At 34.0% G+C, this 25,140-nt stretch overlaps 1 protein-coding gene across 5 annotated transcripts in view; it reads right to left on the bottom strand.

Moving 5' to 3' along the window:
• Positions 1-25,140, bottom strand: part of LOC144444145 (transmembrane and coiled-coil domains protein 2-like) — an 83,091-nt gene that overhangs the window by 25,048 nt on the left and 32,903 nt on the right. For 4 of the 5 annotated variants that reach the window (XM_078133551.1, XM_078133550.1, XM_078133554.1 and 1 more), the window contains exon 2: positions 2,276-2,380. The exons of the other annotated variant lie outside the window; for it this stretch is intronic. In XM_078133551.1, coding sequence (XP_077989677.1) covers positions 2,276-2,380 — 105 coding nt within the window. The remainder of the gene's footprint in view (positions 1-2,275; positions 2,381-25,140) is intronic. 5 annotated transcript variants of the gene reach the window in all.

Below are 25,140 nucleotides of genomic sequence, written 5' to 3'. Positions count from 1 at the left end.
CAGAGTAATGGCAAATTGTAAGGTTATTTAATTTTAAGGGGCCATGCCGGCAGTCTAATCTCCATGGATTGCACTGACTACCATTCGCTTGTGCAAAGAACCAGCAAATTGAAGGTTTCTGGAACTCAACATGACATTAGCGATGCTATCCATATCATTGTACACAGACAATATCACATCCCCATGGCACTGATTGTCATTACTTTGATGATTTTTTATATGCTGAATTGAGCCAAAAAATTGTAGGGACTGTAAATTCAAGAGGCCAATGACATGACAACAATGATGCTGTCTATGGCTCTATATGCAGGCATCTCCATAGACTGAACAGACTGTCTGCTTCAGTATTCTTTTGCAGAATTAACCAAACAAATTGTACGGTCTGTAAATTCAAGGGGCTATTAAACAACATGACATCAGTGATGCTGTCCATAGCTCTGCGTGCAGTCACACCTCCATGGATTGCACTGACTGTCCTTACTTATTATTCTCTTGTCCAAGGAATCAGCAAACTGTAATGTTTTTTTTTTAAATCAAGGGGACCTGCAACATGATCGAAGCAATGCATGCAGACGCTCACATCACCATAACACCAACTGTTTTGATGTTTTCTTGCAGAATTAAACAAACAAATGATAGGGTCTGTTAATTCAAGGGGCCAATAACGTGACATCTGTATGTGATGCCATCCATATCTCTGTATGCAAACAGTCACATCTCCACAGATTGTGCTGACGTGACTTTAACTCATGTCAATTATAAAGTATCAATGCATTAACTTTGCACGATTGCCAGGAGACATTTAGATCTCATCAATTTACTTCATCTCTTCACTGGAGAGGTTTGTGACAAGAATTCAGGGACTTTGTAGAACATGTGGGAAGAATTTGAGACATGCTTTGCTGATTAATTGATGAATGAATAAGAATGCAATAGTGCAGTTGATAGTCTGTTGTGGGAAAAATAAATAGTGCCAAGTTGAAAATATACACTGATGTAAAGTTATGAAATATAACAAAAATGATACATCTATCAAGCATGTTAAGCCTTTGTGGAAAATAGCTTGGTTTAAAAATTTAACAAATTTTAAAGTATGTTTATCTCAGTCAGACAAAAATTATGAAGTATTGTACAAATGAAAGTAATATAATATTCCACCAGTATGTTTCTGCAACTTAAAGCCTATACAAGGCAATGCGTTGTTCTCTATAATAAGTCAAAGACATAGTTGTACTAGGATGACAGTAGTATTAAAATATAACAAATTTCTTATGTTTCTACATGTTTAAGCCTCAAAGCAATGAGCTGTCTGTCCTCTGTAATCAGTCAAAGTAATGATTCAAAGGACGAGGTAGTACCTGCAGGTAGATTGTATGTATTGAATTGTATAATGATAATGTGGATGTTGCTCTAATGATACCATCTCTCTTGTCTTGTTATAGCCTTGTACTGTCCTGTCATGTCATGTCATAATTGTGTTTTTATAACTAGATAATATGCATCATACAAAATGGACCCTACATCATGTTTTCAGTGCACAGCTGAAACCACCCATTCCCACCTCCAGTGTTTGTGTAAATTCAGTATCCAATGCAAGGTGTATTTCTAGTGATCTGTACACGTAGTGCTGAGTGAAAATATTAAAAGAGATAAGCACTGAATAAAGGAGACACAATGTTGTACAATTTAAAACAACAATATAAAAATAAATAGGACTACAACTTTGATATCATTATGAAATACAAGTGGTAGATGTCAGACACCAAAAGCACTCTTAAATGTAGTTTGAATCAGTGTGCCCCTCAAGTCTAATAATATAAGACCAATTTTTTGTTGTGGGTCAAAACTATCTATACTTGGTTTTCTTGTGAGTTACCACATAGTATAAGGGATAGAGGAACACCACGTTTTGGTGCATCAAAAGAAAACACTGTACATCAGTCACATGTCAAATAGATTTAGGGCACACTACTTATAACTTATAAGTGGACACATAGAAAAGAATCAGATATGTCAAATATAGTGTGTCATAAGATATTGTAATGTATTGGTGGTGCATCAAATGAGTAAAAGTGGACTACTTGTCTGAATTTTGTATTCTCTTTCAGGACATAGACTGACTTTCAACATACAATTTGAAATAATACAAATGACGACAGTACAAAGCAATGTCGAACATCAAAATTATAAAATACAATACGACATATCACATCACATTTTTAAAGAAAACTTGAAATAATATTTTGAAAATAACAAGAAAAGAAAGACAAAGCACCTTGAGGTCTCTTTGAAGGAGATGGGGCAGCAGGTGTTTGTCCATCAGCAGTTGACAAAGACTGATCAGAATGACAATTCTTTACACTGGCACACACTGGTGGATCTGTAAGTACGTTGAGAGAAGATAGAAGTACATCAGTACAAAAAGTCAGACAACAACACAACAAAGTGGAATGAGTATAGCAGTAACTCAAAACTTGGAAGTGAAACAAAAACTTACAAAAATAGATAGAAAACTTTAAAATACAATTCATCAATAAAATGTATTATTAATTTTTATATTTTGTGTACATGGAAATATAACTGTTTGTGTGTACATTTGTATATAAATTGCAATACAATAAAGGTAAAAAAACATGACAAGATCTGTAAATGAAAAGTAATTAGCTCTCTCATAATATAAATATTATATCATAACATGCCCAAGCCAACTTGAACAAATAAAATATGGAATTTATATCTTAGTCGTTCTACATCATGACAACATGCACTCGCATCTATGTCACAATAACGCGTGTCTACGTCATTGGTTCTGCTGTGTTCAAAATATGAGTCAGAATGTTCAGAATTACCACTACTTTCCTGATTTTTCTTTGATATTACTGGTGCTGGTATAATATTTATTTCTGAGGTATATCTTATGTTAATTTAAATATTGGATTTTGAAACGCAAGACATCATATCTCTCTACAGTACAATAATATCCTGTATTTTCATTCTTATCATCATCCACACATACATCAATATGCATATCAGCAATTTTGATTAGCATAAAATTTGCATATTGATTGAAATGGACCAATAAACTTCTTTTCAGGAACATTATTGCTCAAACATGAAATAGTAGCTTTATTAATTATTATTAGCAAAAAGGATTCAACACATTTTGTATAAAGTGTGCATAATTTACATAACTGAATATGTTTACTTATGTTTGTTGTTTTAAAAAAAAGAAATCGCAAGAGTTTAATAATCAACCAATATAATATATAACTTGTGAACATACTGACCAATATCCATTTATCAATATGTCATGTTAAGAACAGCTTCAAACAATAACCAAGTACGGGGAGGGGGGAGGGGGGAGGGGGGAGGGGGGAGGGGAGAGGGGAGAGGGGAGGAATAACAAGCAACACTGTAGTTGTATCTTTTCTGGGGCTGGATTTATTTTTGATGAATATTAAAGCATAATATGGAAATATGTCCCGCTATTAAATGTACTTTACAAGTTGTCATATTTCTGTATTCAGCTGTTGTGAAGGGTGTCAACAACAGTTACAGTGAATACAGTGAGCCGACTGAAGAAGTCATTCACAAGTAGCGTCCACTTTCCTGTCCGCCAAATTAAAGTGCACCTAACACATCGTAAAATGTCATTCTGCCAAATTTACCATGTGTCAAAATTAAAAGATGTTACTCTATTTTCTAAGAAACAGTATGGTGATTATTCAAACTCTTTATGTTTAATTATGAAAGGTGTTCATACAAACTAGCAACAAAAGTCATATCTATATAATCGTGTCGGCGTCACAAAGTATAATCCAAAATGTACAATGGGATTATCCTTAAATGTATATTTATTGCTACTAAATATAGACAGTGAGTTATCACCTCATATATTTAATGAACTAATATGTGCAATAACACTTGCATCCTTGAAACCTAGTAAAACTTACAACCAAAAATATAACGACCCCGAAACCCTTCCATAGCAACTTGTGTAATGCTGGCAGTATAATAAGCTGTGATATCATTATACATTTTGTACATGTATTGGGTACAGATCACATTGGTGGTAGTTAGTATGGTGCTAATAACACTACCGACACCTCCAACGACACTCTCAAGCTGTGCACATAGTCTCTAGTGCAGTTGTGATATCATAAATGCATGTATTGGGTACAGATCTCAGTAGCAGTGATTACAGCAACACTAAGAATACTACCAACATGACTTTCTCCAAGCTGTGCACACATCACGATCAATAGAATCACAGATGATGATAAAAGCGATTGTTTTGAAATGAGCCGATAAAGACCTTGGCATCATTATACAGATGGATACCAACTGTGACTATGTATGATACTATTACCATAATGATCTCAGGGCTGTTTTAATTACAGCTATATGTGCTATCTTTAGGGGCAATCATTCTGCAATAACAAGTCAGTTCTCAGGACGGTAAAATGATCACAATTTTTCATGCAAGCCAGTCTGGATGGCAGAAATACAATAATTTGATGCAGTGAAAGTGCATTGACCCCATAGTCTGAGGAGCCCTACCATGTAATCTATTGTCATTATATTCAATCTGTCTTACATATTCCCTACTAGCCTACCTTCATGTACAGACAATCATTGAGTTGGTTTTGGCCATTCTCGCAAACCAGAGCTGTTATTTCTTCCGTGACACTGTTGACGGCTCCTTTTTGGATGGTGTCATAAAAGAGGCTGTGGTTAACCGGTTTGCGACAATGGTTCTGGCAGAATTATGTCTTACATCACAATTGCCAAGATGTACTGATGTATGACCTATCTAAATAAACTTTGTATACCACAAAGTACACACACACACACACACACGCACACACACACAAAATACATACACACAAAATACATACATACATACATACATACATACATACATACATACATACATACATACATACAAACATACATACACACACACACACACACACACACACACACATACATACATACATACATACATACATACATACATACATACATACATACATACATACTTATACATGTATTACACCATGTACAAAGCAAGTTGTATACATTTAAACAAATATTCAGAATCATCATAAATTGAGTTTATATTATACTACCATTCTCCAGTATTTTCTTTCATTGAACACGCAAGAAAATACTTGTGAAGGGTTTTGACAAGTAAAACAAGACCCCTTATGTCATTCATAATTTCTTTGGTTGAAGCAAGAAAAATAGTCTTTGAATATAATAACCAATTATCATTATATGTTTCTAGTACAGTTGTCAATCATGTTTCACTGTTATTCTTTAATAATGATTATCATAACATAAATATTTCATTGCATTAGATATATAGGTAGAACTATGGCTCAGATTACTTATGAAACAACATAACTATATATTTGTGATAAATAATTTGTGATAAATAAAATAAACATATGGGTAATTCTAAATTTCTATATTTAATTTCTTATGATATCAGAGAGTTTGTATGGCTTGACTGTGTATATAGAATAGAATTATAATTAAATTTTTTGTTATGAGCTGAAATATATGAGAAAAGCAGTGCCCAGTGAACATACGTAGTCTGTATGTACAATATGCTGTGTTGCTGCACATTGCCAAGTGGTATGAGAAGGTCAGGCAATACTGCAATATGAGGAGGTTGACAGATATGGCAATATGCATCATCAATCAGGTGATATGAGAGGGGAGGCCAATACGGCAATATGCTATATCAGGTAATATGAAAGGGATGGCCAATATGGCAATATGCAATATCAGGTGATATGAGAGGGGTGGCCAATACGGCAATATGCAATATCAGGTGATATGAGAGGGGTGGCCAATACGGCAATATGCAATATCAGGTGATATGAAAGGGGTGGCCAATATGGCAAAAAGCATTATCACTGTAATATCAGGTGATATGAGAGGGGGTGGCCAGTAGGCAATATGCATTATCAGGTGATATGAAAATGTTGGCTGATATGGCAATATTATGAGAAGGTTACCAGATAGGACAATATGCATCATCAATCAGGTGATATGAGAGGGGTGGCCAATATGTTAAATAATTTGGACTGTTATAAGGTAAACACATAAGAGTCTCAATATCCATGCTGTGTGCCAGCTGTCAGTTTTCTACCACTACCATACTATAAATATGTGATGGTTTTAATACAGGCCAAGCATTCAATTTCCAGTATATTCCATCACAGTGTCATAGCAGGTCAACTCATAACAACACCAGCTTTCACAGTCATATATACACTATATCATCTGCTGTATAAATTATCTATTCATCAAATGTGATGCGACCAAATAACTGTCAATCAATGACTCCAATCTGATTAAGATCCAGTGCAGTGGATGGCTATTTATATTCACTATTGATATCATTACCTTTGCTTGTGTTTTTGCTTGAATATTGTTCCTTTTGAGAATTATATGTTTATTTGTCATAGGAAAAAGGCAATTGATCACTTACTGAAGAAAAAAACCGACAATGTACACAGGAAATATACATAAGAAATTAAGCTGTACCTCTACATCAAGATTTTTATCAGATTGCATTTGATTCCAATATACGATGATATTGCATATTGCTTGGCCTGTTCGCCTGATTACTAATAGTTGCTATAATGAACCACAGAACAGATAGTTAAGGAAATATACCTCTACTTCTTTTCTCTTTTCTTGTAAATGTTTGGTACACAAACAACTTTGCCTACGAGAAGCACTGTAGTTTATTTGGTATGGTTTCTGGGCTCAAAATTTTCAGTAGACTACCAAACTTTGTATCTTGACCACCAAATTTATGATGTTGTTGTCTGTTTAACAATGGAAATCACTGGAAGATTGTAGCTCAAACTGTTCACTTGGATAAATCTGGCGACTGAGCCCACAATTTAAATTTGAGCCTTGCAGTTTTCTAACCATATTTTGGTTCTAAACAGATGCAGCTCACAACTGGGATATGTTTTTGCACATATTATTTATACAGACATGTTTTGCTGCACACTTGTGTTTTTTTGTGATTACTAGTTTTAAAACCCTGGTGACTGAAAGCATGAATAGTCAAATAGGGTGTAAGTTTGGCTGAATGCCTTGTGAAATGAAAGAAAAATACAGCAACATTTCAATGATTTCACAAAAGACATACTCTGCATGCATATAACATATAGTAACCTCCCTAGTCTTAAGAAGGGACACAATGAAAGACTCATTACAATGGTATTGTCTAATTATTGAGGGTAGTGGTGTGAGGTGAGGCGAGGTCATGGGGGTATTAAAGGTGAGGTCATGGAGGTGAGGGGAAGTTGTTATTCTTCCTCCACCATACAAATGGAACCACGATTTCTCAAGCTATCAAAGGAAACATGTACGATGATTAATTATTCAAAATCTTTAGTCGTTTAAAAAAAAAAAATTGTATAGCTCTTTGGAAGCAATGTAAAGAATCTCTGAATTTATATAATACTCAATATGAATCCTCCTATATTCACTTTTTGGCAAAATTACCCTAAAATACCAACACTGTCATTATTGACAGTCTACCAATTCATACATTTCCTATGTTGTACATTACTTCTCAGTTTCACAACAGATGTTTGTGACAACTAGAAATTTGGCTGGCATTCTGTCGATTGCGGTAACTTACAAATTAACAACCTGCAGGCATAGAAGATAAAAAATGTTCCTACATCAATTTACTTACCAAACAGCTAGCTAGAAACATGTCTATATCACAAATATATTGACATGCACAGCAACAGAATGCCCTCTAAGTTCATCCACAGCAAGTGTTTAACAATTTGCATCATGACCCCCTAAGTAAACCACAAATCAACTCCCAGTTGTGTCCTCACATGACAGTGGTTATAAAGTAGGTCAAAGGTCACATGAATGAAAAGTTGACTGGAGGTCAACAAATGTATAAATGTACATGCATGAATGTGTAACAATGGTGACCATGACAACACTGAATGAATAATACCCTTTCATAATGAACAGACCAGTGAACAGTTGTGCCAACAAAGTCTTCACTACAGAAACAACAATACCTTTTATCTACAACACGGAGTAACATCAGTTGTTAGTACTAGGCTTTACTGTCATATCTTTACTCACAGCTACACTAGAGTAACCTATATGACCAGGGTCCCCCAGCATGAATGGCAGGCACTTATCTGAAAACCATGCACATGTAAACAAGTTTCTTTACCACGCTTTCCAAACTTCGCTAAAAGCACTTTCCTATTAATCCTAACCTGGTTATATTGACACTAGTAATGTTGCCATGGATCTTACCATCATAGTAACAAATAGCCCTCCTAATAATATTTACAGAACATTTCCTCTGCCTGTTGAACAATTTCTTTTGTTTGGTCTCCCCTTACCTTCCTAAGTATGCTGCTTGTCGATAACAAGATTTTCACAAAATGCACTAACATTACAACCATATCACAAATCAAATTTGCAAGTCCTTTTCCGAGTGTTTTTATGGTCAATAGTAATCATTTCTAGAGTATTTTGTAGTATATGGTATATAAAGGATATCATGGGATTATACTGTGATGGAAAATTTAATGTACGGTGAGGGGAATTTATTTTGTAGCATGGCTGATCTTGTTGAAAATATCATTCAATTTACCGGTATATTTTTCTGCAATTTTCAAGGAAGAGTATGAATTATATATACAGTGATTCAAAAACCTATGCCTTGTAGAGATTTGCTCGGATCATATGAACTCTGATAATATCATCTAAAAATGAGCCAACCTGAACTCATATCCATGCATTATTGCTGAACATAACTCTAAATGTTGTTTATATTTCACACACGTAGATATCAATCTATTCCAGTAATGATGATGACACGACTAAAGTAAACTCAGTTTTAGAACATACATAATTGGCATGCATACAGGTACAGTAGACAGGGCAGATAAGTCAGCTGGGACCATGACAAGTTAGTTTCCTCTCACTGGTTAAAGGGAAACATCAAAATTACTAGTACATCACATCAAAATTACTAGTACATCACATCAAAATTACTAGTACATCACATCAAAATTACTAGTACATCACAACGGACTGACTGACTGACTGACAGATATAGTCTAACAACATTATTTAAAAGTACAACATGGAATGTATGAGACAGAGTTGCTATGGTATAATTAATGAATATCTTGGTAAGCTAACAGTCACCTATGACATGTACTACACAGCATGTGTAAGTAGGGGATGTGTACCTAAATTGTCAAACATACAGGTAGAGTTGCTGGTATGACTACATAGAGGATATGACAGTGACAATACTAATAAATCATGTCAATTCTACTGATACTGCAAGGCTGCGGTTTGTAAACAATCTAATTTATCATCTTTCTTGTTTGAAACACAACAAATGATACATTTTTACAGGGCAGCAACTGATTAAAACCTATATTACAGGGTGGTAACTGATTAATACCTACTTTATTATAAAGAAATAACAGGGCAGTAACTGAATGACACCTACATATTATTACAGGACAGTACATGACCGAAATCTACATACCAGTATTGCAGGGCAGTAAATGACCGAAATCTACATATTACAGGACAGTAAATGACCGAAATCTACATACCAGTATTACAGGGCAGTAAATGACAGAAACCTACATATTATTACAGGACAGTAAATGACCGAAATCTACATATTACAGGACAGTAAATGACCGAAATCTACATATTACAGGACAGTAAATGACCGAAATCTACATATTACAGGACAGTAAATGACCGAAATCTACATATTACAGGACAGTAAATGACCGAAACCTACATATTACAGGGCAGTAAATGACCGAAACCTACATATTACAGGACAGTAAATGACCGAAACCTACATATTACAGGACAGTAAATGACCGAAACCTACATATTACAGGACAGTAAATGACCGAAACCTACATATTACAGGGCAGTAAATTATTGAATCCTACATATTACAGGACAGTAAATGACCGAAACCTACATATTACAGGACAGTAAATGACCGAAACCTACATATTACAGGACAGTAAATGACCGAAACCTACATATTACAGGGCAGTAAATTATTGAATCCTACATATTACAGGACAGTAAATGACCGAAACCTACATATTACAGGACAGTAAATGACCGAAACCTACATATTACAGGACAGTAAATTATTGAATCCTACATATTACAGGACAGTAAATGACCGAAACCTACATATTACAGGACAGTAAATGACAGAAACCTACATATTACAGGACAGTAAATGACAGAAACCTACATATTATTAAAGGATAGTACATGACCGAAATCTACATACCAGTATTACAGGGCAGTAAATTATTGAATCCTACATATTATAGGGCAGTAAATGACCAAAATCTACATATTACAGGACAGTAAATGACCGAAATCTACATACCAGTATTACAGGGCAGTAAATGACCGAAATCTACATATTACAGGGCAGTAAATGACCAAAATCTACATATTACAGGACAGTAAATGACCGAAATCTACATATTACAGGACAGTAAATGACCGAAATCTACATATTACAGGGCAGTAAATGACCGAAACCATCATATTATACTCATCAAACCCTACATATTATAGGACATTCCTTTGATCACAACCAACAACTGACAAATTTTGATATTCATTTTAACACTTAATGAATGTAAATGTTCATGAATATTAATGACTGACCAGCACTTTTGTTGCTGAGGAGAACACAGCTTATTTAGTAGTTGCATGCATCTGCTAAAAATAGTTCAAATTCAAATGTAAACAAGGAGACAAATTCGAATTCATTTCCACAAATTACAGTAAGTATGGTTGCTGGTCCCTTCCTTGATGAAGTACTTTTTAAGTGGCCATATGGATGAGGATTGGGTAGTTATTTTTTATTTTTTAATTTACAAAACAAGTTTACTATGGTGTTCTACTAGAAAAATCAATGTGAAACAACATTGTCTGAGTCTGTGTTTGTCACTTAATACATTGCAAAAAGCCAAACAAATGTGTAAATATGTTTGTGATTGTATGTACAATAAGAAACATTTTTACACATTAATTATGCTGTTGCAAGTCATTGAACTACAAACAAGGACTTGGCATATGTTGTGTCGCGTTGATTTTTCAAGTAGGAAGCCATGACAAAAAAGTTTAGTAAATTAAAAATATCCAATCCTCATCCATATGGCCTCTTTAATCAATGACTATGAAATTGAGTTCAAAACAAACATGTATGAAAATTACATACACCTGCCTTCAGACATGAAAGCAAGCAATAAATCATTAAAAAGTGGGACAAAATAGACATTAAAGCAATTAATTTCAGGCAAAATAGATCTGGGAAATAAACAAGGAAGCTATAACTATTAACCAATATGCTGAGGGCACAGAGATTGGTGGTAAAATAATCTAGCTATCATCTTGCAAAAATAAAATTACCATATTGCAAAATTATTGCCTGTAGAGATTAAATCTAGTGAATTACTAGAGATCCAAGTCTTACCAAATCTGAGGTTGTCAGGTATGATAAAGCTGAGAACTTACAAGTTCATAACATTCACTTTGATCTCAACTTATCCTCCAAGGCAAGACGATAGCAATGCTATCAATCATATAAACGAGCTCAAACTACTACTCAGTTACCATGGTTACCATGGTTCAATCCAGGAATAAGTTACACAGATATTCAAAATACAATCTATTCATAACATAAATATTGATAATTTTGTGTTGATGAGCTCTCTTTCAACTAAAAATAGAAAATGTCACAAACAGCAGTAAGTTTTCTTACACAGAATTCAAAATTCCAATTTCTGTTCATGATATCAATATACTGATTTCAAATATAGAAGCTTCCATTTCAACTAAAAATGCATTACAGCCAGGAGTCAGATAGGTGGACATTCAAAAGTATACCTACATTGATAATTTCCTTTCAAAAGTTCGTGGATGCATTTTCACTCAAAATGGAAAACATTACAACCAGGAGTCAGATAGGAAGAGGTTTGAAAGAAGTCAATTCAATACTCTATCAGACATATTTATTGATAATGGTTTCCTATCTCTGAGGAGTAAATTACATTTACAATGACATTTTGTAAATGTCACATCAATAACAATGCCATGTTGGATGGTTTCCATCTTTTCAAGAACTCAATAACTGAACATATAGCTATGGGTGAGTGAGAAAATCTCTAAAAGTCATTCAATACTATAAGCCAGTATTGATGATTTTCAACAACTGTTGATAACAATCTTTACGCTAACACCAGGAGTGTGTTCTCATGACATTTCAGAAAAGATTATTCTGAGCCTATCATTGGCAAAATGCAACACCAGATCATTATCATCTCTACTGGTACCCAATAAAGAAATATTCTAGCCTACAGGTAGCATAAAAGACATTTTCTAAAAGTTATTTGGAGTCTCTATCAAATTATTTTGAATCAGTTTTGTTGCCACTTCTGCTCAATTAGGTAAATATTAGAGCTGAGAATGAATCATTTAAAAGGTACAGAATCCTTCAACGGTCCTCTACTTTCTTTAATATTGATTGTATTTTAAGAGTCTTTATAATGTTAGCTGTGTTTGTAGGATAGTACTGAGGAGTATTGATCCAGTCAAGTCCATTTGGTTTAGTGATAAGAGTCTTACATTGATTGCTTTCTTACTGCATGACAATATATGTATTTTTACATTTAGAATGCTGGTGAAGGATCATATAATGTAGATGCCTAATTGTAACTAAGAGTGTGGAACTAATAACTATAATATTATGTTGTATGGTTGTATCATTAGATTGGTGTGGCTATGAGTACATGTATTATGTAATAACAGTTTTCACATTATTAAATCTTTTCAAAATTTTATAAATTTGCTCCATACAAAGGTATAATTGCTCTTCAAAAACAACTATTCTATATCCATTTTCAGGCATATTTGTGATACTTCCAGAAATTCCTTTATCATGTCACACTTTGGCTTATTTGGAAACTATTGATATGTTTGTAAAATAGTCTAGAAATTGATTGGCCGATAGCTAACATGACACCTGTTTACAATAGCCAATCAATCGTTGTTGTTAAAACCTAGAAATTGATTGGAGTGATAGAACACGACAGGTGTTTAGAACAGCCAATTAATACTGATATATGTGCAACTATGTGTGCATGTACTGTGACAAATGAAAAACTTGAGATTCAACAAATATAAATCACATAAGGATATTTCCTTTAACTTTTTTTGTAGAAATTCTGTTATGATTTGAGAAAAACCTGTACATTATTAGCACAATAGTGAAACAAATACTTCAGTTTCAATTTCCTACATGTACATGTATATTCATGTGATGAAAGAATGCAAGCAGAGAAAACAAACGTGTGTTGAATACATTCATGTCCCTTTGGTGAAAGGAGAAAATGGAAATTTGCTAAAACAAATGCAAGCAACCCCCTTCATTCCCATACAAGAAGATGATTTTGATAAAGTAGAGAGTGCAGTGTGACTTACATGTACACATGTATAACAAAACATGACAGCCTCTACTACAGATCCTGACAGTAGAAAGTATTTACATAAACTTCGACGGTTGACATGGCAACGTTGCATCATAATTACATTAGATTTAAGTCAAGGTAACAATTCAATTGACATATGATGTATAAACTTTGAAGGCAGTGTGAACAAAATCACAAATAACTCTCTTTTAGTCTTAATTCTACTCAGGATGTCACAATAAAAACTGGTCTATTACGATGCTTTTAGCTTCACAGCTAGTCATTACCGTAAAGACATCAGCTGTCATGTTCACAAGTACATTATTGTTATGAACACGTGAAAAGAATTCACCGACTTTTATCGGTATTTATATGTCTGACAAACATGATGAATAATGCCTTGGTTGGCACATTGTTAAGCAACCCAAATTATGATAAACACACTCCAAGAATATTGAATAAGTTAGTATGATACTTGAATTATAATATGTCATGATATAGTGAGAACTGACTGAGGAGATAATAGCAACGTTAGTACATGTGGATGTTGATTGCTAAATTATGTATGTACATAATAACTTTTTACTTTCTTCATTGCTCTAAAAACCACTACAACAATTTCAAATATGAGTCACTTCCATTTGTTGCTAAATTCACTGTAGCTCAAATTGAATGTAGTTTACAGATGAATACATGATAAACTACTGATTGATTGATTGATTGATTGACTGACTGACTGACTGACTGACTGACTGACTGACTGACTGACTGACTGACTGACTGACTGACTGACTGACTGACTGACTGACTGACTGACTGACTGACTGACTGACTGACTGACTGACATACATACATACATACATACATACATACATACATACATACATACATACATACATACATACATACATACATACATACATATATACATACATACATACATACATACATACATACATACATACAAGGTGAATAGCAAAAATTTACTTCTGAATCAGTTCTTCCAAAAGCAAATGTTGTCATGAATAAAATTTGAATCTCTTTCTTTCATTAAGTCACATGGAATAAAGAAATTTACCTCACAAGCTTCTTGAAAAAGTCCTGGAGAGGTGCAAAACTGGTCAAAAACTCAAGTCATTATTGTACTCATTTACTGCTGATTTCTTGTAACATAGTATGCACTAGATTCTGACTGTACATATACATTGCAATGAGTACATAGAATCCCTTTAGGCACAAACACAAGTAATGGCCTACAAGCTCTATGATACTTGGACAACTTGTAATTGGACATATAGCCTTTGACAGGACCTGTCACCATCCAGTTAGTAACGTCTAATATGCCATAACATGGATGTAAACTGACAGGGACGTGAGCGACACAGCAAGAACAGTTATCATAGTGACAGACTTGACTAGAAACCTACATCAATATCTGTCATGATGCCAACGGTGTCCTTAATCAATCCTTGAACTAATTACAACCAATTATTAATGGATCAATGAAAATTCACACATTATTCTCTTTGATTGATCTGACAGATGCTACAAGCTTAACGGTATAGTTTTCACTGTGCAGTGTGAGTAACACACTTAATGTATTTAGGACAGCTGTTTGATTTGTTAACTGTGTCAACGATCTGGACAGGACAAGGACAGTGACAAGCTATACTGGACCACCAATGTATCATCCAAGTTCTAGTCTGGTATACTGTATTCTTGAAACATGTAGAAATTTCATTTTGCCAAATCTGGGTAGTCATAGACCCTGTCCATGCCAAGATCTATGATACAATAGTTCACCCTGTGAAGCATGTTTTTGTCAAGCATATGACCACAGGAGTAAAATAGATTTATTGACACATGCCAACACTCAGGACTGGACAGGATTGTAATAGACTATACTAGATCACCAAGTACCACCTCAATGAATCAATTCTACCCTTTGTAGTGTTGACATGGATACACTTAATAGAGTGGACAGGAGAAAGATATTTGTTTAATTAAACACTACACTGGCCAGGGCAGTGATGACCCATACATGATTACAGAGTGCCACATCAATGCTAACCTTTGTAGTATAGGCATGAATGGACTTTTTAACTCGGTTGACTGGAGAAAGAGATTTGTTTTATGTCAACAATCTGGCCAATGCAGTGATAAAGCACCAAGTGCCATCTGCATTCTGCATATGCAGACCTTTGAATTAAGACTAAATTTATATCAAAATAAATTCAATATTCCTGACACTTGGCCAGTGACAGTGCTTATAGTTAACTGTATATGGACAACACCCTTGTTAGTACAGCCAGAACAGAGAGAAGTTTATTAATATGTGTTGACAGTTTGGACAGGACAGTGATGCATCACCATTTTGATTCATGAATAAGTTGAACTGATTTTTACTCCTTCAGAACAGTGCTTCAATTGATATTTACAATAGATCCATACATTCTAACTGCCAAGACCATACCTAATGCTCAGCATTAGCAGGAGGGTGAATACATGGTCACCTGGTCACCAGGTACCACCTGAAATCAACATTTTGTAAATTTCAAAGATAGAGAATACTTTGTATATACTATGATATGCAGTTATAGTGATTGAACCATGTTTATATCCAAGTGCCATCTAAATTCATCCTTTGTTAACAATATTTTGAAAAATGAATAATGCTAATTAGTATTATTCCATTCCATAAATATTGTACCAGTTTTTATAATCCTGAATTTATTTGAATTGATTACCTGTATTTCAATTAACAGACCATTTGGAAAAAATATCAGCCATGAATTGTAGAGACATAAACAGACCAGATCATTGCATATTTGATACATACACAATTGATTTGCTGTGTACCATCTGCGATATACCTAATGAGAATCTAGACAGCACTAAGATAAGTTTCTGTAATTATTTTTTCAAATCTATAGCCATACACTCATTTCAGCAAATTTTTCAGATAATGTATCCTAGCCTGCTGAGTATCGGCAACATACAGAGACTTGGATCCATGTAGATTTCCATGTCTTATCTCAGACAAACATCCACCAATTTAGGGATTCCCCCTGAGAAATCTGTCTTGACATGCTACGAGACAGCTTACTCCAGATGGAGTTCATCTAAATGTCATCAGCATAACATTTCCATGCTATTGTACAATAGTACATTTCTTGGGTTTAACAAGAAGTGGGACAGGTTGACAGAGTAAACAAGAGTAATGCAACAATCAAATCACGTTACCTCATGCAAGCCAAGCTGGATGCACTCAAACTAAAAATATGGGACTTTGGGATGACTCCTTGGGTCATTCGTATTTACCTTCGTTGAACAAAGAATAATATTATTGGGGAATAAAATGAAGTTCTATCTACATTTTGTACATGTAATATATTCAGTACTTTTGCATGGTTCACATTTCCCTCAAGGCTATTCCAGCATAACACAAAACAACACATAATCTTCATATTTTCTCTGGGCAATTTACTAATACATTAATGGTATCACTTACATGTACTTTCACTAAAAATCTGATATCACTGCTGTACTGTATTATACTTAACACTCGTTTTGTTAAGGTGAGAGAATATCATTTTAAAAAGGTGTTCTATTGCCAAAGAATATCCAAAGGGCAGTTACTGTTCCTTTTTAATCCTAAAGCTCTTGTTAATCCCAAAGGAATAATTTGTCTACCAACCTATGGCAAAAATGGTTTATCCTTGGGGAATATTTGTTTACACCATTCTGTCTCCAAGCCTTGCTATTAAAACCTCAAGGAACAGTTAACACACCCACCCCTTCCGAACCAATGATTCCTAAGGGAACCATACCCTCAAATCTTCTTATCGCGTATCTCAAAATAGTTTGTACAGTCAACTAAGTGAATTATAATTAATTTGCATCCGATTAAAACCAATTTGTCATCTGACGTTTAAAGAAAGTAGGACTGATTGATACATAACTGTGACTTTATTTCCTGATTGCAAAATCAGATCTGAGCTTTGTCATAGCGTGGCTTAATTCACAAATTATGGTCCATTTATACTTTAGATTGATGGATCACAAACATCACATCTATCATAAATAGGAATGGAGTTACTATTTTAGAGTCTGGTTTGAAGTGACTATGTAGTTGTCATCCTACAGTAAACTATGCTTAATGGATTCCAGTATTAATTTCTTTTCAACTTTATACATTATTGATATTTTCTGTCATCAGTAACATTTTATTATAATATACATTATGCAAAATGGCCTTTTTTCATTTCTCTTCAATGATTATGGTTATACATAAACATTTCTGTAATAAGATGCTGGTACATGGTGAAATATGAATTACCATTCTTCCTTATTCGTTTATCAAAGGTTCATACACTTAAATTGAAATAAAATTCCAGGGCTTTCCAGGAATTTTTCGTCACTTTTCCAGGAGTATTCAGGACAACTTTGGTCATTTTCCAGGAGTATTGACCAGTGAAATACATTTTATTTATCAACATACCTGCTTTTTAATACCCATTTCTCATATTTCTAATCGACTCTTTACAACAGTATCATTGATCATTCAGTAGATTGACTTTCCAGGAGTTTCCAGGAGTCAATCACATTTTTCCAGGAATTTCCAGAAGTCTTTTGAAATTTAAGGACTTTTAAGGTGTCTCCAGGAAGATGTGAACCTTGTGTATCAGTATCTGATTTCTAATAAATCATTCCGTTTGACAGTTTCTTTCCTGTACATGTAACTGCACCTGACATTGTGTGATCAATTGACTGATTGAATTCTTGACCTTGATGTTGATCAATCAGGATAACCCTGACCATCAACGGGTTCATTTCCGGATAACGCCACGAATAATGCTGGAAGATAGATGACAAGTGATCGAGTGGTGAAAGTGTTTCGTGACTTGAATGGTAAATAGACTAACTTTTAAAGAGTGGAATGCAAAAGTAGCTAGATTTTTATCACGAATGCACTACAAAAATGCATATTTTGACATTTGCACATGTTGCCCTGAATGTGTTTGATCATACTTTCAAAAGACTTTATATTTTGGTACTTTTGATGAGCACAGCAAGATCGTAATGGACATACAAACATGTACATACATACATACATACATACATACATACATACATACATACATATACATACATACATATACATACATAGATACATACATACATACATACATGCATACATACATACATACATACATACATACATACATACATACATACATACATACATACATACATACATACACACATACATACATACACACATTCATACATACACACATTCATACATACATACATACATACATACATACATACATACATACATACATACATACATACATACATACATACATACATACATACATTTCATCATCATCATCATCTAACTGGATCTGAGGTGATACATCTAAGAATAATACAATATATGAATTATTAATAAGACTCATTGCAATGATGGATACATAACTGATTGTTTCATGATGTGAATAGTGAAACAAATTTCCATGATAGAAAATTCAATCAGCATTAACTTTACAAGTATTTTTCATGAAATGCATAACAAATGCACTTTAATTCATTAGTGGGCTGATGAACACACTAACTATTGGGATTTCTAGAGTCATTAATTTTCCAGCAAGCCCTTGCTCTGTGCATTGCTGTACTTATTCAATAAACAAGAGTTCATGACTAGAATTGTCAAATTACCAAGATTAGACAGTGTAGTGTCCTCTCTGAACAAGATAACCATTTGACTTCAAGCTGCACTAGCTGCAACTGGAAATTTTTTCTCAAAATGTATTGTTAGATATTACGACTATTAAGTATTATCACATTTGGGTAAACATATTTGGATAGCAGTATACACATAGTATGGGGCAATATATCCAATCAAATTGTTTTTTTGGGTCCGCACCCAAAAAATCAGTACCCAGGTAAATCACAATTTCAACTTTTAGCATACTTCTAATAGATAAATAGACCTCTAATTGACATGTACAATGTCTAATTTTTGGTACTTTAACAATTTTCAGTGAATATATTAATGGTTGTCAGATCAAAAAAATATACCAACCAAAGTTATGACTTAAGTTATGTACGTAGTTTGTTTAGGTTTTAATGTTTGTGCAGTGTTCTCCATGTACATCACAATAAAGAATACCAAGCTTTCATGATTTCGGTACTTCTACTTGATAAAAATGAAAATCAAGATTCCAAACACGTTTACATGTATTATTATGTAAAGATTGCATCAAAGCAGCCATCAGACCAAGACCCAGACCAAGACATTTATTACACCACTGACCCATAACCTTTGTAATACAGCATACCCGTTACTAAACGTAAGACCAAACTATTATCAGTGATTTTATGGACCCACCCACTCACTCCTTTATAACTTATGCATAAAGTGAGAATATCAATCTGGGTATCACACCATTTTATCTAAGATATGACATTTTCATTACTACTTTTGTCACATATCATGCAACTATCAAATCACATATTCCCTACAGGTTTTTACCTAAGAAGGCTCACAGACCGTACATGTACTATGATGTAATACCTACTGTTTGACAGAGACCAAGAAAAGGAGGGGCAAGGGAGGGAGGGAAGGGGGAATCTTGGCTCAGGTTGCTGTTTTTATGTTTTTTGTATAAAATGAAGCGCTTTGGACTATGTTTTACATTTCATCAGAAGGGTGCTCTGAAATTAATTACACTTGGGGTTTGGTGTCCTTGATACATTGTTTAAGCAGAAAATTGCAAGTTATGCAATTACGTGTATATACATACATGTACATAATACATTTTTTATTACTATTGTTCAAATGACAATAACACTTATGCAATCCATTATTATTCAGTATCAATACAGGAATACATACACAATAAACAGTATAGTGTTTCTTCCCAAGATGTTTAGCTCATGCTGCCGCAGTAGACCAAATCGATCATACTAACTATTGCAATAAACATATAAAATTTATGAAAATCACACTTACCATGGACTCCATTTGCAGGTGCAATTCTAATATAATTCTAACATATTTCCTGATACTGAGAAAGTATACAGTAATTTGTGGAGATGCAATGACTTGAGATCAGCTATATCTGGTCGTTTACATTGGTCATTAGTCTGGACATCAAACCATTCTATGTCAAGACGTGGACGCACGTGAGTAGATAGCTATCTTACTGATATTGAGATAAGATCTGACATCATTAGGAAGTGTCTAATGTCCATGATGGTTATACTAAAAATAGATGCCTTAATAGACTACTGGTAATGGACATATCTATATGTTTTCTAACAGTTACAGTGTTGCAGCCAGCCTTTTGAAAGAGTGGGATATAGTGTCCGAGACTCTCACTTTTCTGGGTCATCATAGATTTTTTGGGGGACATTATACGAAAAGTGTTATGGTGTTGTAGCATAACTGTACAGTTTTTAGAAATATTTACCCACATGCTGATCTATGCTAGATATTTGCTGAATGATTATGCAGTTGCCTATCCAACCCTACTGTTATCTATGCAATATACGTGATCATTTAGCTGTTGCTATAGGCGTGGTCATGTTGGTAAACATATTTGCATACAATTTTAGTGTGGATCATCTATGATCCGTCACTTCCAAAATTGTGGGTCAGGACCAAAAAATGTGTGTCAAATGACCCAAAAAACCTCTCTGGCTGCAATATTGCAGTTGAATGAGGGCCCAAAAGTCCAGTACAATTATTACATCTGCCACAGGCCTATAATGGCACAACCCATTAAAGTTCCTCAACTCTCAATAAGCAGACAGGATGAAATCTAACAATCTCTGTCCCATGAGGTGCCTGCAATTTTATACAATTGGCGCGACACACTGGTGATTCACAGCTTGCCCAAGAACTCAGATAAGTTTTCAGAAACCAATGGAAGTTGGTGGTTTAAACCAAGCACTGTGAAGGTTACAAGCTGACTAAAACAAAAGTATCCTTTATAACGAATATTGTGCATAATATCCACTAACAACCAATATTAATTATGCAAAGGGGTTGTTGAAGACAAACATTATCTGAAAAGACTATTGCCTACTATACTTGATTTGTAGTATGATCTACAGAATGGTTACTGACAACTTGGGGCTGGAAAATGTGGTTTGACAACAGACATGTTAAGACAATTTACACATACTGGTACACTGACAGCATTTTAAAATCCTGAAATCCAGAACAGTTCATTTCATCAAATATTCATACATCTTCAAAATGGGAATATAGATGAAATGTTGCTGTCAACATATGATTTATATTATAATGTAATCCCCATATGAATCAATATTTCATATTCTATCACTTTAATAATTATTGATAGCTAATATTCCATAACTTAAGATAATCCAGAAGCTAATACATAGAATATAAATTTTAATTTTGTAGACATGAATATCATTAAATCAGAATCATATTCATCTCAGGTATCATTATCACATTAATTATATATTCAGACAGGAGTTGAAGACTGGTTTAGTCTGAAAATACCATTGTCATAATGGTAATTTTCTGTATGGTCTGTCTTTGTATTTGGTTATTCAATTTCCATACTCTTAATACTCTTGTCATATTTTAGTTTTGAAATATAACTTTTTTGACCAAAATCCACATTTTGCGACCTAATTTGAATATCATTAATAGGGTCATTACATTCTGATTAATTCTTCATCTACACATTTCCAGAAACATCCGTCAGATTTCAGCCCAATATAGTTTCAGAATTCATGATTTATATTTTCAGACAATATTGCTTCTACAGTCAACCGATACGATTCCTCTCTTCCCTCAAGGAGTTACATGTAGACATATTTATCCATACTTTCACTCTCAATATCATATTGACGACCAAATTAATTGCCTCATTACCATGGTAATGTTATCCAGTGATCATTCTACATGGAAGCCATTGTATTCATCTTGCATGTTGATTGACACGTCGATCACTAGACATCATTATATTGCAAAGTTCCAGATCATATATACTAGCTGGTTACCATGGAAACAGGAGAGAGGTCTTACAATTTCGTTCACTCTTACAATTTTGTTCAGACAGGTAAAGATCAGATGTAGTACATATGTATGTAACTACATTTGTATATCTGGTTTGGAATATCAATATACAACTTTGCCAAGTTTGGCAAATATTACCTCAGCAATTTACATGTATTTGTACATGAACTTTACGTTATGAAAGCATTTTTAGTACGACCCAAATCTGAATAAAGTTGTCAGCTACATCTTATTGGGAGCTGTTTTTATGCTACATACATCAGCAATGCAAGTTCTTATCATCGTCCTAAGCTGGTACTAATAACAAGTTTTTTAGAACCTGTTAAGAACAGATAAGCTGAAATCCGAGACATTGCATGTACATTTCATCATTATTTTGGTGGGTATACCCTGGTAAAATATCCAGGGACTTATTTATCAGATTTTGCTGTCTCTCTGCTTCCAACAATAACGCAGCAACTTATGTGACCAATCACAGAGTTCCTACCATATCTGTTGAATTGCACTCAATTGACCAATCATAGAGGTCCTACTACATCTGTTGAATTGCTTCAATCAACCAATCATAGAGGTTCTACTATGTAATTTCAATTGCCTTGAGGATCTAGGTAAAAGTATTTTCTTGTGAGGATATAAGTAAAATACCTTTCATCTGCCCATATACAATATTACAAAATAAAAATTCAAATTAATTTCATTTTCTATGAAATTGTATGTTTTTGACAGCTTTAAAACTATGAATAAGATGGAAATTGATATTTATAACATATTAATAACCATAAAGTATATCCATTAGCTTAAAGAAAAGGTCAATTGAGAACAAATTATAATTACACATTAATAATGTAGGATAATTAATATCTACTAAATGATTTATAACACATTAGTTACCTGAACTGAATATTTGTACTTTGTTTGTATGATGTGATGAAATATACATGTATGCTCCACAGCATTCCTTTCCTGCATGATTTATACAAATTTGAAATCACTTAATTTTACAGGACAAAGCTATACAAGTATATATATTGACATATTCTTTGGAAAATGTGTATGTTATACAAATTACTCCAATTACCTTTGAATCCCCCCCCCAAAAAAAAAATGTAAATTTTTTTTAAAAAAAATAAAAAAAATAAAAAATAAAAAATAAAAATATAATTTACCAACTTTCTGCATATTAATACGTTACAAACGGGGAATGCAAATAATTCAGTTTTTAATTTCTTTCCTTTTCCTTTTTTAAAATTTCTTTGGAGCAGCACACCACTAAACATCATTGTTGAGTCAAGCGTTGGGGGGGGGGGGGGGGGGTTTCCTGGCTGTCACAGACTAATCCAATCCAACAACAACAACAGTTAATATAGATAACCATACCTCACAGACTTGTTATGTCGTAGTCACTATCACACACTACTGTTTCAACTTGAATACACAATGAAAAGATTTGTCGTCAAGTCCCTGGGTTTAGTAAACCAAGGCAAAGGTATGATTCGTATTTTGGCCATAGATGTGGACCACTGGCAAATATGAAGCTAAGTTATAACTGTATGGATCAAACCAGTAATGTGTACATTGAGTCAGCACCACTCCATAAATACATCTTGCAAGAATGTCTAATTCACATTTGGAGCTTCCAGTATATCAAAATGGTCTCCTGTACTTCAATAAACAGAATACCCACATCAAATATAAGTACTCTTTCACACTGAACTAAAAATAACCACTAGAAAACATGACTGTCTGTCCTATCTCCCATTAACCCCTGACACACAATAATTGACTATTTCACTTTTATTGATCCTAAACAGCTTTAGGTGACTAACTAGCACTAAATTACATGGTTGTCATGGTTATGCTTGACTACAACAAGGTTATTGGAGACATCAATTCAGACATCAAACAGTCAGAACTGAACATGATTACTAAACAACATACTATATGATATTAAAGCAAGCTATAAATTATAACAAATGAACATCAAGTGGTCATAAAATCACTGTCTTTATGAAAACAAGTTATGGGTCCAGTTTTCCCATCATTGGATTAACCATTATATTGTATAGCAACAAATTCTGTACCTTAACACCACTAACTCTGACCTGTATATCATTTTGTTTGCTTTTCAAAACAGGTTGGGATATACAATGCATGCAGTGGGCTCAGTGTTCTTGTCACGCCATGGTGGATACTCTAACACCTCTAACCCTATTATTTTGTTTGGGTTACAAAACAAACTAGGGTACACAACATTGATATTAATAGGACCTGGAGTGTTCTACAGTCTTGTCATGGTGGGTACTCTAACATCCCTAACCCTAATATTACTTTGTTTGGGTTACAAAACAGACTTGGGTACACAACATATATTGGGCCCAGTGTTCTGTAGTCTTGTCATGGTGGATTCCCTAATATTCCTAACCCTAATCAACGATACATTGTCTCCATTTTGTTTGGGTTTAATACAAACAAAACATTACAGACAAATGGACACACAGACGTACGGACTGA

The sequence above is a fragment of the Glandiceps talaboti genome, chromosome 13, assembly GCF_964340395.1.
Source record: "Glandiceps talaboti chromosome 13, keGlaTala1.1, whole genome shotgun sequence".
In the NCBI taxonomy this organism is placed as follows: Eukaryota; Metazoa; Hemichordata; class Enteropneusta; family Spengelidae; genus Glandiceps; species Glandiceps talaboti.
Note: the sequence above shows the minus strand (reverse complement) of the source record. Positions and strands in the feature narration are given on the sequence as shown.